This window comes from Phodopus roborovskii, unplaced genomic scaffold (assembly GCF_943737965.1).
Source record: "Phodopus roborovskii unplaced genomic scaffold, PHOROB, whole genome shotgun sequence".
NCBI lineage: Eukaryota > Metazoa > Chordata > Mammalia > Rodentia > Cricetidae > Phodopus > Phodopus roborovskii.
Window position 1 is genome coordinate 1,147,075 of NW_026126646.1, and position 15,346 is coordinate 1,162,420.

The 15,346-nt window shown below is 46.8% G+C and overlaps 1 protein-coding gene across 1 annotated transcript; it reads left to right on the forward strand.

Annotated features, from left to right (window-relative positions):
• Positions 1–179: 179 nt before the first annotated feature.
• Positions 180–7,765, forward strand: Lzic (leucine zipper and CTNNBIP1 domain containing). The gene is made up of 7 exons (XM_051174004.1): positions 180–325; positions 1,352–1,460; positions 2,533–2,668; positions 3,036–3,134; positions 5,020–5,115; positions 5,513–5,594; positions 7,654–7,765. The coding sequence occupies exons 2-7, from the start codon at positions 1,360–1,362 to the stop codon at positions 7,710–7,712; spliced, it is 573 nt and encodes a 190-aa protein (XP_051029961.1). The 5' UTR covers positions 180–325; positions 1,352–1,359; the 3' UTR covers positions 7,713–7,765.
• The last annotated feature ends 7,581 nt before the right edge of the window (positions 7,766–15,346 follow it).

The window sequence follows — 15,346 nt, forward strand, 5'->3', positions numbered from 1 at the left end:
AGTGCTCCTCCGGCGTGGTCCGCCAGTCAGGGGCCGTCAGGGGCGGGGTCCCCCTGGTTCCAAACACTAGGATCCGCTGGCCGCCGGCGGCGGGCGGCGATCGGTGATTGCCGGGGCCGAAGGAGGGGGTTCGCTTCCTGATCCGACGCCGAGAGGCGTCTCGCAGGCGTCGGACTCCACGCCACAGCAGGTGACCCGGGTCGGCGGGATCTGCGGGCCGGAGTTCTTCCGCGAGGAGGAGATTGGCGGCCGAGGGTGCCGCTTTTCCTTAATCTTGTCCCCGGTGGTCCTGGGTCGAGCGCTGCTCACGTCCGGCCCCGAGAAGGTGTGGTTTCTGCCCTTGCCCTTTGTAAGTCTAGGTTTGACTGTTTTCCTCAAGGCGTTCCCTGGGTGCTGTGGCCTCAACCATAGGGAACCTCAGAAAAAGCTACAGGAAACACAATCCAAGGATTAGATGACCTCTTTTGCATCTTCCTAGGCGTGGAGAGTGTTTCAATTACAGCGTATTTAAGTAAGGGAAGTTATGTGGACGGCTGTAGGCCAAGTTCGTACATAGCAAATAAGACTACTTAATAGTTTCCCTAGTTCTAGCCAACTCCACCCCTAGGAGGTTTGAAGTTTGAACCTCCTATAAATCCAATGAGCAACTAATGCTTTCCTCAAATTGATGACGCCCAGAGCTTCCAAAGCTGGCGGTTTCTGGAATTTGAGAAGCCCGGTGAGCATGAATGCATACCTTCCACTCCGGATGACAGTATTTGAGAGCCATTTCTACAGTTTTGAGGAAAATGCACCTCTCTTCTTCAATACTAGGTGGTGCCAGTGAGTTAAATCTTTCTGGCCTAAATCTGTAGTGTGTGGCTAAAGCTCCTTTAAAAGCCTCTATATTCCCTGAAATTTATTCAGAATAACTTTGCTTCTTGAGATTGTATTGAGGCTTGGGGATGTGGCCTGGTGATAAAGTGTATATTTAGAATGCTGGTTCTTCCCATTTTTCTATTAAACAGTGATAACTTATTGGGCGGGGAATTGATCTTAATATTAGAGTGCTTGCCTAGGCACGAATGAGTCCCTGGATTCAATCTCTTGTTCTGCAAAACAAGAGATTGGTTGGTTTTTGGAGACAGGGTTTCTGGGCATGGCCCTGGCTATCCTGGAACTCACTCTGTAGACCATGCTGACCTCAGACTCACAGATCTGCCTGACTCTGCCTCCCAAGTGCTGGGATTAAAGGCATGTGCTGCCACCACCACCCATTTAATATTTTCTTAATTTTGAATTGCACTGGTGTGTTCAATCTTTTAAAGTAACCAAATACAGTGTACTACATGTGGATTTATTCTTCTTATAGTGATTAAAATGGCTTCCAGAGGAAAGACAGAGACCAGCAAACTAAAGCAGAATTTAGAAGAACAGTTGGATAGATTGATGCAGCAATTACAAGATCTGGAGGAATGCAGGTAATAGTATAATTATATGTTGTTACTTTGTTTCTGATGGAGAGAATTCAGGCTCCATGGCTGCAGGCCCCGCGTGAGTATTTCATAGCACTTTGCCTGCTGGAGAAGTAAACTTCTCAGACTTGGGAGTCATAAAGCCTGGGATGTGGAAGGCTTAAAATACTTAAGTTCCTAGAAATAACAGAGCTTACTCTGTTTTTAGTATTTAAAACAGCTCCACTGAGAATGAACTCCTGGCTAATTGCTCAGAATACTATGATTGGGCCAGAGCATGGCTCTGTGGGTGAGTGGGTGCCTAATATGCTAGAGGCTCTGGGCTCAATCCCCAGCATGAAGAAGGGAGGGAGGGTTTGCACACTCTTGTAATCCCAGGAGGTCGGTGCAGGAGAATCCGAAGCTCGACATTCTTCTTAACTACTTGGTGAGTTCCAGGCCAGCCCAACTCTGAGATCTGATTCAATAAAGCAGAAGAAAACAAACTATTGTTTGTTGTAGTTTTTAATAGCCTCACAAGGATGTTGTAAATATGAACATGAAAGAGACAATGCAGTGTTCGGCTATGTAAGTGCTCCATAAATGGTAGTTCACTGCGTGGAGCTGTTCTTACTTGTAGATATTTAATTAGCAGCTCATTTGGTGAATAAAAATAGCCTTTTATTCAATGGCGGGTGTGCAGCCCTGCTGATACTAACAGCTACTATTTAATGTTACTATAGTGTCCTTAGGAAAAGGCACGTAGCTATCTGACTTTGTGCAGACGAACTGAGGTTGGGCTCTGTCCATGCCTTCCTTGCCTGAGGTTATACAACTGCTCTGGTAAAAAGAAGTTAGTTACTAGGTGCCTGATGTGTGACTTTTAGCAGGAGAAATTATTTGGGGTGAGGGAGATAGCGCACTCCCGGCCTTGGGTTTAGCCACACGCAGAGACAATGAAGATGCCAGTAGCTGAATTCTGCAGTCATGTGTGCCACTACAGCTGCTGTCCCCTTCAGCCTTGCTCTAGAACAGGTACTGAGATTTTCAGACATAGACGTGTGTGGTTTTCTGCACTCTGACTTTAACTGTGCTACAGAGAGGAGCTCGATGCTGATGAGTATGAAGAAACTAAAAAGGAAACTTTGGAGCAGCTGAGCGAGTTCAACGATTCCCTGAAAAAAATTATGTCAGGAAATATGACTTTGGTAGATGAACTCAGTGGCATGCAGCTGGTAAGAGGAATTTACTGATTGGTTCTTTTATGCATGGTTTGCTTTTGTTTTGTGAATGTATTTCAGATAGGAAATAGACACCTTGAAGGATGAGGATGTAGCTCTGTGGTAGTGTATTTATATAGTATGTACAAGACCCTAGATTAAACCCCAGCACCTCAGAATAAAAAACAAATAAGTAAATGAAAGAAAGAAAAAGTACTGTGTTTATGAGATAGCTTCTTGATTTTGTGTCTACATGGCTCCAATAACGCGCTCTGAAATTTCAAGCACCAAAACCTATTAGCTAGAACCCATCAGTCCAGTATTGCAGATGTAATTGTGTGGTGGCATAGTTTGGTTAAGTTTTGCATTTCTCTGTTTGCAGGCTATTCAGGCAGCAATCAGCCAGGCCTTTAAAACCCCTGAAGTCATCAGATTGTTTGCAAAGAAACAACCAGGCCAACTCCGGACGAGGTTAGCAGAGGTAAAGTTTCTTCACACTGATCCGGTTGCTGTGGTTTTCTTCCTAGCCCGTGACTGTACTTATTATCCTAGCCTAAATTATACTATTTAAAATTTGCTCAGTTGGTGTTAGAGCCACAGACCTCATTTTCTGACAGCTCGTACCTTGGGCAATTATAATTCATAATACATGAATTCTTGAACAGTATGTGGCCATTTAAATCACCTCTAACCACTTCTACTTGGCCTTCATTTTTAATATTTTGTCCTTCCCACCTGGGGCCCTAACTTGAGGTCCTGTTTGGAATTCAGCATCAGCATTGCTTCTGTGTGTGCATAGTTAGTTAATCTTTTTTTTTTCACATTTATGTCTACTGTTTTAAGTGTGTGTGTGTGTGTGTGTGTGTGTGTGTGTGTGTGTGTGTGTGGTGTGTGTGTGTGGTGTGTGTGTGTGTGTAGATGCCCACAGAGGTATCAAATGATCAAGAAGTGCCCTGGGCTGACGTTACAGTTGTTGTGAGCTGCTCGGTGTAGGTGCTGGGAATTTAACTCGAGTCCTCTGAAAGAACGGTACACAGTTCTTCGGCACTGAGCCATTTCCCCTGCTTGTCAAGCGTCTTTTTTTTTTTTTTTTTTTTTTTTTGTTCTCTTCTGTTTTGTTTTTTGTTTTTCTAGACAGGGTTTCTCTGTGTAGCCCTGGAACTCATTCTGTAGACCAGGCTGGTCTCAAACTCACAGAGATCTGCCTGCCTCTGCCTCCCGAGTGCTGAGGTTAAAGGCGTACGCCACCCACACCTACCTATTTTTTTTCTTTCTTCTCCACCCCCTCCCCCTTCTTGATTTGCTGGCAAGCATCTTGATAAACTTGTTACTCCAGAGATCTGTCTATGGACTTGAGTATAATTATGAGCTAACAGGTAATTTCTGTCTGCAAGTAATTCAGTGGGATAGCAAGAGGGAAACTTTAGGGAATGCGGAGGTGGCTCCGGTGGTGAAGTGCCGGGTGAGCAGCACACACCTGTGCTCCCTGCACTGGCGACCCTAACACTGACCTCTGGCCTCACCCAAACATGCTTGTACACACAGGAGCACATACACACACCCACACGAGGGAAAATCATAGATTAAGGTGAGATCGGTTGCGGAGCAGGAGCAATGGCTCAGCGATTAAGAGCGCTGCCCGTTCTTCCAGAGGACCAATGTTCAATTCCCAGCACTCATGTGGCAGCTCACAGTCCTCAGTAACTCTAGTCCAGGGAACTCAACACCCTCACTAGACATACATTGAGGCAAAACACAATGCACATAAAATAAGAGTAAATAAATTATAAAAAAGGAGTAAAGATGAGATCAGTTGGGTTTGAGTTCCCGCTGTGCATACTGGGTGGGGCACACGACCTTTGGCAAGTTGTTGTATTCACCCTTGTGCCTTGGTTTTCTTATCTGTAAAAAGGTGATTATGACAGTTTCTACTTCTGGTTGTCATGTGGGTGTGATGACACTTAGAAGCTGGCTGCAGTCCCAGCTCCTTGGGAGCCAGAGGAAGGAAGATCATTTGAGGCCATTCTGGACAAAGTAAGAGACCCTGTCTCAAAAATAAATGAAAAGGGCCAGGTAGTGACACCTTTAATCCCAGCACTCGGGAGGCAGAGGCAGGTGGATTTCTGAGTTTGAGGCTGGTGTGGTCTACAGAGTGAGTTCCAGGTCAGCCAGGACACACATAAACAATGAATTTCAAAAACTTACCCTATGGCCCTTCTGTCTGGTGTTCCAGATTATTTCTATTTTTTTTTTTTTTTAATTTTAACCAAATAGTTTTTGTTTCAAGAAGTTGGACTGGAAAGCTGGGCTTTCTACACAGAATGGCTTTTGCTCATGTGCACACGCCTTGCATTTGTCCTTTGCAGATGGATAGAGATCTGATGGTCGGGAAGCTGGAAAGAGGCCTGTACACACAGCAGAAGGTGGAGATACTCACCGCTCTCAGGAAGCTTGGCGAGAAGGTGCTGACACCCGATGTGATAGCCTGGGAGAGCATTTGTGTTGTGCATGTCACGGGACATGCTGCCCTTGATGTAGTCTGGGGACCCAGGAAATCGAAAAAATGTTTTTAGGTTTATTTTACGTGTGTGAATGTTTTTTCTGCTTGTATGTATGTGTACTATGTATGTGGGTGCCTGGTGCCCATGGATGTCAGAAGACAGTATCGGATCCCCTGGAACTGGAGCTTTGGATGGTTCTGAGCCAGCGTGTGGGTGCTGGGAATGAACCAGGCTCCTCTGCAAGAGCAGGATGTGCTTCCGACTGCTGAGCCGTCTCCAGCTGAGACGTCCTCACTGTGGCTCTTGGGACTTGCGCTAACCCCTGTGCTCACTGGCCATACTTTATCTCACCCTGTAGCTGACAGCCGACGACGAGGCCTTCCTGTCTGCCAACGCAGGCGCTGCGCTCAGCCAGTTTGAGAAAGTCTCCACAGACCTAGGTAAGTGAGCACCTCCCCTCTCTCCCCTCCCCCTGTTCCTCTGGCTTGATTTCACTCCTTCGTCTGTCTGTCTTACTTTTTTCTGAGTAAACATAGATTATTAAGGAAAAGTAAAAGAACCACGAAGAGCAGAAGCGTCCCTAAGGGGAAATAACTTAGCCACTGAACTGGCTTTCTAGCCTCCCACTGTTCTCCATTTTCCATGCAGGCTCTTACCAGGGACTTGAACTCAGCCTCTCTCTCCCTCGACCTCTGCAGTGCCAGAACCATGGGCACATGCCACACACTTAGCTCCAGTACTCTAAAAGCAAAATAAAGTAAGACAGACAAATTTTCAGGACATCACATGCCGTGGGGCTGGGAAGAAGGCTCAGAGCTGGCTGCGCTTGCAGAGGGCCCGGTTCTGCAGCTCAGTCACATTTGTAACTCCAGTTCCAGGGGAGCTGATGGCCTCTTCTGGGCTGAGGGCACTGGGCGTGCACATGTTGTACCTTCATAGGAACAGACAAAACACCATCCACAGAAACACATTTTAAACATTACATGCTTTTAAACATTTCCTTTTAAGCCAGGTAGTGGTGGAGGATGCCTTTAATCCCAGGACTCAGGAGGCAAAGACAGGCAGATCTCTGTGAGTTCAAGACCAGCCTGGTCTACAGAGAGAGTTCCTGGACAGCCAGGGCTATGCAGAGAAACCCTGTCTCTGGGAGGAAAAATCCTTTTATTTATGGGTTTTGTGTGTGTGTGTGTGCACGAGAGCGTGCTCACCCATGCTCAGATGCACATGCCACAATGCAGGAGTGAAATCACAGGATAGCTTGCAGGGGTTGGCTCTCTTCTACCATGCAGGTCCTGGGATTAAACCTAGGTTGTCAAGCATGAGGGCAGGTGCCTTTACCACTGAGCCATCTAATCCTCTAACCTTTTTTTCCCCCTGAGACAGGGTTTTTCTGTGTAGCCTTGGCTGACCTGGAACTCACAGAGATCCTCCTGCCTCTGCCTCCCAAGTGCTGGGGTTGAGGGTGTGCGCCGCCACTGCCCGGCTTCCCCTTCCCTTTCTTTGGGATGCTCCTTTATCGTGTTGTCTAGGCTCGTCTTCAACTCTCACTCAGCTCAAGTCATCTTCCTGCCTCAGCTGTCAAGTAGCTGAGACTGTAGCACACACCAATATTCCCAGCTTTTGCTGTTGTTAAAGACTTATTTATTGGGGGGTGGAGAGAAGGCTCAGAGGTTAAGAGCACTGGCTCTTCTTCCTGAAGTCCTGAGTTCAATCCCCAGCAATCACATGGTGGCTCACAGCCATCTGAAATGAGATCTGATTCCCTCTTTGGGTGCGTATGAAGAAAGGTCCATAAAATAAATAAATATTCTTAAAAAGATTTATTTATTAGTCTGGGTGGTGGTAGCACACTCCTTTAATCCCACCACTTGGGAGGCAAAGACAGGTAGATCTCTGTGAGTTTGACGAGTTCAAGGCCAACCTGGTCTACAGAGTGAGCCCCAGGACAGGTTCCAAACCTAAGGAGATATCATGTCTCAAGAAACCAAAATAGAAAAAAAAAAAAAAAAAAAAAAAAAGAATCTTTTATTTTAAAAATTTACATGTTTGAGTGTTTTACTTATATGTATATGGTATCTTAGGAGTCCATAAGAGGGTGCTGGGTTCCCTGCAACTGGAGTTACAGTTGTGAACCTATGTGTACAGTGGAAACCAGACCTGTGTCCTGTAGGAAGTGCTGTTAACCATGAGCTAGATCCTCAGCTCCAGTACCCTCTGCTTTGCAGCCGACTGTGTTAAAATACCTTTCAGCAGCATGCAACTGTAAAAGTAAGTTAGGATCTTACATCTTTGCCTTCAGGCCTGGAGCTGAGTTAGGATCCTCACCAGTGTGCCATTCTTCTGGCCAGATTGTTTATGTAGAAGGAAGGGGATTCAAATGGCAGCCGGCCGTGTAGGGGTTAATGCATCTGATTTCCGGACTCTGTGCTGTATGTCCCCTCATTGCCTGGGACTGAAAATGCTTTGAAATAACCTTTTCATTTTGTGTCTTTTCCTTAGGCTCTGGAGATAAGGTCCTTGCTCTGGCAGGTTTTGAGGTTGAAAAAGCCAAGAAATGACACTGGTGGTTGGCACCACCAGCCCTGTCCTTACTGCACACAACACGGTGCTTTCACCCTGAGGACTTGGAGCAAAGAAATAGAGATTCTCAAAATGCCCAAGAACAGGTGACATGACAGTGGCCTGGCTTCCGATTAGGTCCTTCTCTGTGCGGGGGCTCCCTTAAATGACCCTGGGCTTGTGGGGACGGGACTTGCTGGACTTGTTCTTATGGGTTGTTTTATAAGATGCCATGTTTTTTACTGCTGATAGGAGTGAGAGCTGTCAGCTAGTGACTGTCCTGATTCTTGTCTGCACGCCTTGGGTGACCGGCACGGTGATGTCACTAGCCCTCCTGTGTCTGTAGAATCTTAGAAACCTTTTCATTATCACACAAGGAAACCGAGATGTAGAACGAGCATGTGATCTGCCTAAAGTCACATTAGGGACAGAGCTGTGGCTGTGGCTCAGGTGTCCTGACTCCTGGTTTTATTTCTTTATTCTGTGCTATTGTTTGTTTGTATTTTTTTAAAAAAAATAATTAACTTGTATTTATGCAAGTTGGCGTCTGTGAAAATTCAGTGTCCTAACCGGAGTTGACTGGACACTAAGGGGCTGTCCCTGCCTGTGAGTGGTAGCATGAATGGGGCCCATTGTATCCCGGGGTTTCTAACAAGCAACAATGGGAGGCCCTGTTGAGAGCCTCCTGAAGTAACTTAACCTCCTGCCTTGTCTCAGTGGGGAAGCAATAGGAAATGGCAGCCCCAGGCCCTCTGGTGTGACCTCTTGCCAACTCTGAGGGTGGTAACAGTAAGTTACTATAAACTGTGCAGTTAGGGGAGAAACAAACTAAGTTAGGAAGAAAGTAAGTTTCTCCCTGAGAGCAGTGACTCTTGTGGGCAGACACACAGCCACGTCCTGACAGGAACCTCCCTCCCCAGGCTTCCTTCTGTGTTTCTCTCTCTCTCTCTTTTTTTTTTTTTCCCACTTTATACAAATTCAAAACTTTTTTACTGCTTCTTATAAACTTAAAAATCTACTAGGTGCTTTGCCAACTGGACAAACTAGGGGACCTCAGTTATGTAAATGCCTTATTTGGAACTTGTAATGTCTTTTGGATTTCTTGAGAGGGGTGGGTCTCTGGGCCAGCAGGATGGCCCAGTTGGTAAAGGTGCTTGCTGCCAAGCCTGATGACCCGAGTTTCATCCCCAGACCCACCTCGTGAAGGCAGAGAATTGACTTTTACAAGTTGTCTCCTGACCTCCACATATGTGTGCACGCAAATGCACACTCAATAAAGAAAAATTGAGAAGGGGCCTCCCAGCGTTGGAGTCCTAGGCTCAGACTCTTCTCTGCTGCTCGGATGAGTGCTGCTGTGCCTTCCCAAGGGGTGGTCTCCATCTGCTGTCTCCTGACCATCACTCAGTGAAGTGTAGCCACCAAGGCCGACCACCGGCTGTAACCTACGGTGGGTGCTGTGTGTATGCCACCACCGTTTCATAGAGATGAAGTTCCTGATAACACAGAAGTCACTGTAACTGTTTGTACATTCACAGTGCTGTGCAGCTCCCAGTCTAGCTCCTCATTCCATCGCACGCACGCACGCACGCACGCACGCACCTAGCTAGCACCCTCTGGCATCCACAGATCTGCTCTCCTGTCCCCATGGACTTACCTCTCTGGATAGTTGGCATGAATGGATATGTGGTGAGGCCCTATGTGGCCTTTGTTATGTATGCCTTCTTCATGCAATATTTTTAGAGCTAACCGGCATTGTAACACACTTCAATACGTCATTCCTTTTTAACGGCTGAGTAATTCTTCACTGTATAAATACTGTTTTGTTTGGCCATGCGTTTGATGATCATCTGAGTTATTTTTCACACTTTCAGCTCTTATGAAAATTTCCACACAAATACTTGCTGAATGCCTATTTTTCAGTTTCCTTTGGGTCAGTATCTAGTGATAGAAGAATTGTTATGTAGACTTTTAAACCATAGCAAGATTATCCTTTGCCTCATGAGCCCATAGTAAACCAAAGAATCTAAGAGTATTTTTCATTTGAAAGCGACTCACGTCAGTCTGGAGCCCTTAATCTTGGTCCCTTCAACATTCTTAAAGTGCTGGTGTTGGTGGCACACACCTTCAATCCCAGCACTTGGGAGGCAGAGGCAGGTGGGTCTCTGTGAGTTCGAGGCCAGCCTGATCTACAGAGCTAGTTCCAGGACAGGCTCCAAAGCTACGGAGAGAAACCCTGTCTCAAAAAACAAACGAACAAAATTCTTAAAGGACAGTAGCAGGAGGCTAGGTATGGTGGCATACACCTGCAACCCCAGTGCCAACTGGGGCCTCTTGGTAAAACCCCATCTCAGGCCAAAAAGCAAACCAAGCAGCCAGATCAGCAAAGTGAGATGCTTGTGGAGGTACAGCCACCTATTAACTGACCGGTATCCTTTATTACAGATGCTGGCATTTGTGGTCACATCAGTTACTTCATCTTTTTCCTTTTTGCCTTTTCGAGACAGCAGTTCTCTCTGCATCCATGCTGGTTATCCCGGAACTCAGTTTTACCCTAGGCTGGCCTCAAACTCACAGTGCACCGTCACTCTCTGCTCGGTCGCGTCATCTCATCGAGCCTCACGTTTTTCAGTGGCCCCAGAAAGACTTACTTTATACCTTGCTTTGCATCTCTCTTCCTTAGTACATATTAGCATTGGCGCTGACCTGCCATCCAGCTGCTTGTCTTAGCACTGTTTGACATCTGCTTCCCTGATGTCACGTTCATGAGTACAGTCTGTGTAGGTGCAATTATTAAATGTAGTAAGAGTGTCTCCTGATCACATATGCAGGCTGTTTCGATCTCTGGAAGATGGAAGGTCCTGTCACATACAGCTAGCCTTTTAATATTCTGTGTCAAGATGTTTGGGGAAATTCCTGCATCTCAAGCCAGGTGTGGTGGCACACACCTTTGATCATAGCACTGGGGAAGCAGAGGCAGTCAGGTCTCTGGTACTCTAGGCCAGCCTGATCTACAGAGTGAGTACCAGGCCAGCCAGGGCTGTATACCAAGACCGTGCCTTTAAATAAGTAAATAAACAAACAAACAAACGGACTTCCTCATTTCTCAGAGTTAGGGCTGAAGCAAAAACTAAGTTCCAATGAGAGAGCATCTAAATGGGCTGTTAGTAAAACCAATAAACCAGATTTTGTGTCAGCGTTTTGTTTGATCTTGTGAATGGTGAGACAGGTATTTTAGGTAGGTGGGTTTTCAAGGAGAAACCAAGGCTTTGGGGCAAACAGCTTTTGAACTTTGATTATTAGACCTTTCACTGAAGGCAGAATGCTGAAGAAAGGCTGCCTTTAGTAAGTAAATGGCTGCTCAAGTCCTCCATTGTTAAGGTGACTTCCTGCAGTAAATGATGGACAATTGGAATTCTAGAGTGAGTGAACCGGCCATCACCACAGCCTTCAGCCACCTTCCTGTCTGCTCTGCTGTTGGTTGTGTTTTGTTTTTCTCCGTATTCTTTCTCTTACAAAGGCCTTTTATTACTTTGCCTCTCAAAATGTTTTTCCAACATTAGTATGTAAATTGAAACTGTCAGCATTCCACACACAGACTCCCAGGAACAAATTGGGACATATAATTGCTTCCATTCTGTCTGACCATGGAAGTCAAAGAAGATATTAGAAACTGGAGAAATGTGTTCAGTATTTCATCAAGTTTCTAAAAGCCAGCTAAAAATATGGCCCTAACAGATAATCCCCAAGGGTATGTCCCTTTGACCTCCTAACTTTGCCTGCATTTTAAAGTTTTTCTCACTGTCAAGTTGACCTCACAGTATAGAGACCATGTTGCTGGCAGGGCCTTGAACACAAGGGGTCATGCAGTTCCCCACAGATCTAGCGGTGAAGAGGTTTGAGGCTGTCAGTTGGAAGCATCCTAACGTTTTGTCATTTGTCAAATGACGGGCATAATTAACCAACTGAGGCTGTATCTTGTGGCAGAACACTTGCTACACATGTGCAAGACCCTTCACACATGTGCAAGACCGTTCATAGGAAAGGGAGAAGAGGGAGTGTAAGCCAGTTTGCTTGCTTGGTTGCTTGTTTGTTTTTAATAACTAAAATTGCTATGCAAAGAGCACATCTGACATGCAGTGCCATCCGCAGGAAAGCCATCCATCTGCTTTGAGTCAGGGTCCCATTGGCCTCAAAATCAATGTTTAGGCGAGACTGGCTGCCAGGGACCCCCAGGCATCTACCTGTCTCTGCCTCCCTAGTCCTGGGATTAACCAGTATGTGCCACCAAACTGAGTTCTGGGTTCTAAGGATGGAATTTAGGTCCCTGTGTACAAGGCGACCAGTGTACTTACTGATGTGTCCCTTCTGGTTCTGGCGCTCCCATCCCATTTTTTGAATGACAGCAATCCTGAAAAGGTGTTTTTTTTTTTTTTTTTTTTTTTTTTTTTTTTTTTTCCTGCAGGGGTTTGGTTGGTGTTCAAGACAGGGTTTCTCTGTGAGCTTTGGAACTTGCTCTGTAGACCAGGCTGGCCTTGAACTTACAGAGATCCTCCTGCCTCTGCCTCCCAAGTGCTGGGATGAAAGGCGTGGGCCACCAACACCCTACAAAAAATGTTCTGTCTAAGATCACACAAATTGGATACTGTGCCCCAATTTCTGGCAACTGTAACCATGGACTTTTGGTACATTTTCCAATGCTACTAATGAAACCATGTTCTGGACATAATTTCAACACTTAAGAATGTATGCTATCAGCTGGGCAGTGGTGGCACACGCCTTTAGTCCTAGCACTTGGAGGCAGAGGCAGGCCTGATTTACAGAGAGAGTTCCAGGACAGGCAGGGCTGTTAAACAGAGAAACCCTGTCTTGAAAAACAAACAAAAGGACGTAAGTTGTTTTTTAAATTTTACTCGCTCTGCTTTTTCACATAGCCTCACACAGTAGCCCAGGCTGTGCTAGGATACACTGGGCAGTGCGCTGGCATTGCAGGCATGCAACTCCACACCGGCTCACGAGCGTTCGCTGCCAAGCTGTTTGCTTGCTCAGCAGGCAGCTCTTCTCATTTATCTCTGTCACTGCCAGTCTGCCATAGTGTTTGAGACTGTGCTACAAGAGGATTTATTTAGGGCTGGCAAGGTGGCTCACTGGGTAAAGGCATCTGCTGCCAAGCCTGATAGCCTGAGTTCAGTCCCGGGGACCCACAGGATGGAAGGAGAGAGCCAGATGCTCCAAGTTGTCCTCTGACCTACACACAAAATGATTTTTTTAAAGCCAGGTAGTAGTTGTACATAACTTTAATCCCAGCATTGGGAGGCACAGGCAGGTTTAAGGCCAGTCTGGTCTACGGATCAGATTTCAGGATAGGCTCCAAAGCCACACAGAGAAACTGTCAGTTTTTAAAATGTACTACTTTTTTAATAATTAAGGAGACATTTAGCTTATGTATGGAAAACCTGAAATTTCCTTTAGTTCTGACATTTCTCCCCCCCCCCCAATTTCATCAACCATGCCCCACTGGAAACTGAGGCAGTTAACTTTACCCATCACCAGAGACCGGTAGATTAGGTCAAAGCAAATGTTTTCCAGGGTTAGATTGGCCGTGTCTGTGGTTCAGCCATAGTCTTAGGGGATGTGGAGCTTTGCTATCTCATCTTTGAAAAGGGTGGACATTTTGTTTTGTAGCAGGTTTACCCTCAGTCTTCACTAACTGTCCCTTAGCTCTACTTTGTAGTTTAGACCTGTTGAAATGCTATGTCATATTTACTCAGAGCATGTGTTCTCTTGGAGAACACACAGCAAACCCTGTCCTGTGGCCTCAGCCTCATGGGTGCCCTCCCTCAGGCTGTCTTCTGGAAGTGTGGGTGACTTGCACTGCTTTGCCAGGGAATGGCAAGAGCCAGATTCCATATGAAGGCATCAGACGAGACACAGTGTTCTCATGAAGCGGAAACACACTGGCCTTCATTGGAAAATAGACGCCTCTCTTCGGGTAATCAGACCCACAGCCGCTGGCACCCTCTGTACCAGCGTGGCATTTCTGACCACCTACTAAGTTTCTTATGCCGGAGTGGGGGTACATTGTGCCAGGTTTCTTTGGCTTTGGGGAATCTACTCTATATATTAAAGAGTGCCGGGGCTGGGCATCGGTGGTGCATGCCTTTAATCCCAGCACTCAGGAGGCAGAAGCAGGCGTATCTTTGTGAGTTCGAGGCCAGCCTGGTCTACAGAGTGAGTTACAGGACAGGCTCCAAAGCTACACAGAGAAACCCTGTCTGGAAAAGCAAAAAGAAAAGTGCTGGGGATCAAACCCCAGAGCTCACACAGGCTAGGCAAGTGCTCCGCCTCTGAGCTACACCGCAGCCCTGCAATCTCCGCTCCTAACCCTGATCCCACTCTCCTTCACATCTGCTTTTTAAGTATCTGTGCTACCTGATCCTGGCTTCATTGCCTTCATTCTTTTTTTTAACATTTCAGGTGCGCGCACGCTTGTGTGTGTGTGTGTGTGTGTGTGTGTGTGTGTGTGTGTGTGTGTCTCATAGCACACCGGTGGAGGTCAGAAGACAACCCCCAGGAGTCCAGTCTCTTCTTCCACAGTGTGGGTTTCACATTGAATTTAGGCAATCAGGCTTGAGGGCCAGGTGCCCTTAACTGCCGAGCCATCTCTCTGGACCTGACCTCAGAATTTCTGTGTAGCCCAGGCTGACCCCAGGGGTCTTGCTTCAGCCTCCTGGGTGCTGGGATTACAGGTTTATACCTGGTTTTTCTCCCACTTCTCAAGGGTCTTCATTATTCTCGTAACTATTTTGTGAAGGATGCCTTGAAGCTGCAGTATGAAGAATTGTGTGGGCCTAGGGAGGACGACGGCCCAGTGGGGAGTGTGCATTCGTGAGGACCTGGGTGTGGATTCCCAGCACACTGTAAAAAAGTTGGGCGCGCTGTGCAAGCCTGTGACCCTTGTGCCGTGGGAGCAATGACAGAAAGGTCACCAGCCCAGCTCCATGTCCCCTGCAGTCCCAAGAGTGGTAGAGGGAGACACATGACATCCTCTGCTGGCCTCCACATGGGTGTCCACTCACATACATGCACATACATCACACACAGAACACAGAAGTGTAAAAGCAAAATAAACCAGGCATGATAGCGTGTGACTTTAATCCCTTAACCCAGGAGGCAGTGATAGGAAGATCGCTTTAGAATAGGGGCTGGTGAGATGGCTCAAAGGGTAAGCGTGCTTGCTGAGTGAAAACCTGATCCCCGGGTCCCACAGTGGAAGAGAACCAACCCCTAACATTGTCCTCGAGCTTCCACACGTGCCATCGCACCACCCCACCGTGTACATGTATGGAGAAGAGTAAAAGTATCCAAGAGTACTAGGAAAATGGTGGCACTGTGTCTGGTAGGGTGTGCGAGAGAGAGAGACAGACAGAGAGAGAGAGAGTGTGTTCAGAGTCTAGGTGTCTGGAGGGATGCAATGCGAAGCAGACCCTGGGAGTCACTGGATCACCCTGGGTGGGAAACAGTTCACAGGTCTGATCCTCCCATGGTTCCCTTCCCCGGAGGTGAGGTGAAGGACGAGCTCAGTTATGTTTCCTCTTAATGATGCAAATGAGCTTTAAGAGACCTTGTAATAGCC

What these genes read in the sequence shown, in the direction of transcription:
- Lzic (XM_051174004.1), top strand. Translation starts at nt 1,360, where the DNA reads ATGGCTTCCAGAGGAAAGACAGAGACCAGCAAACTAAAGCAGAATTTA. An exon ending in AACTCAGTGGCATGCAGCTG is followed by an intron (nt 2,669 to 3,035) that starts GTAAGAGGAATT and finishes CTCTGTTTGCAG; the next exon opens with GCTATTCAGGCAGCAATCAG. An exon ending in TCCGGACGAGGTTAGCAGAG is followed by an intron (nt 3,135 to 5,019) that starts GTAAAGTTTCTT and finishes TGTCCTTTGCAG; the next exon opens with ATGGATAGAGATCTGATGGT.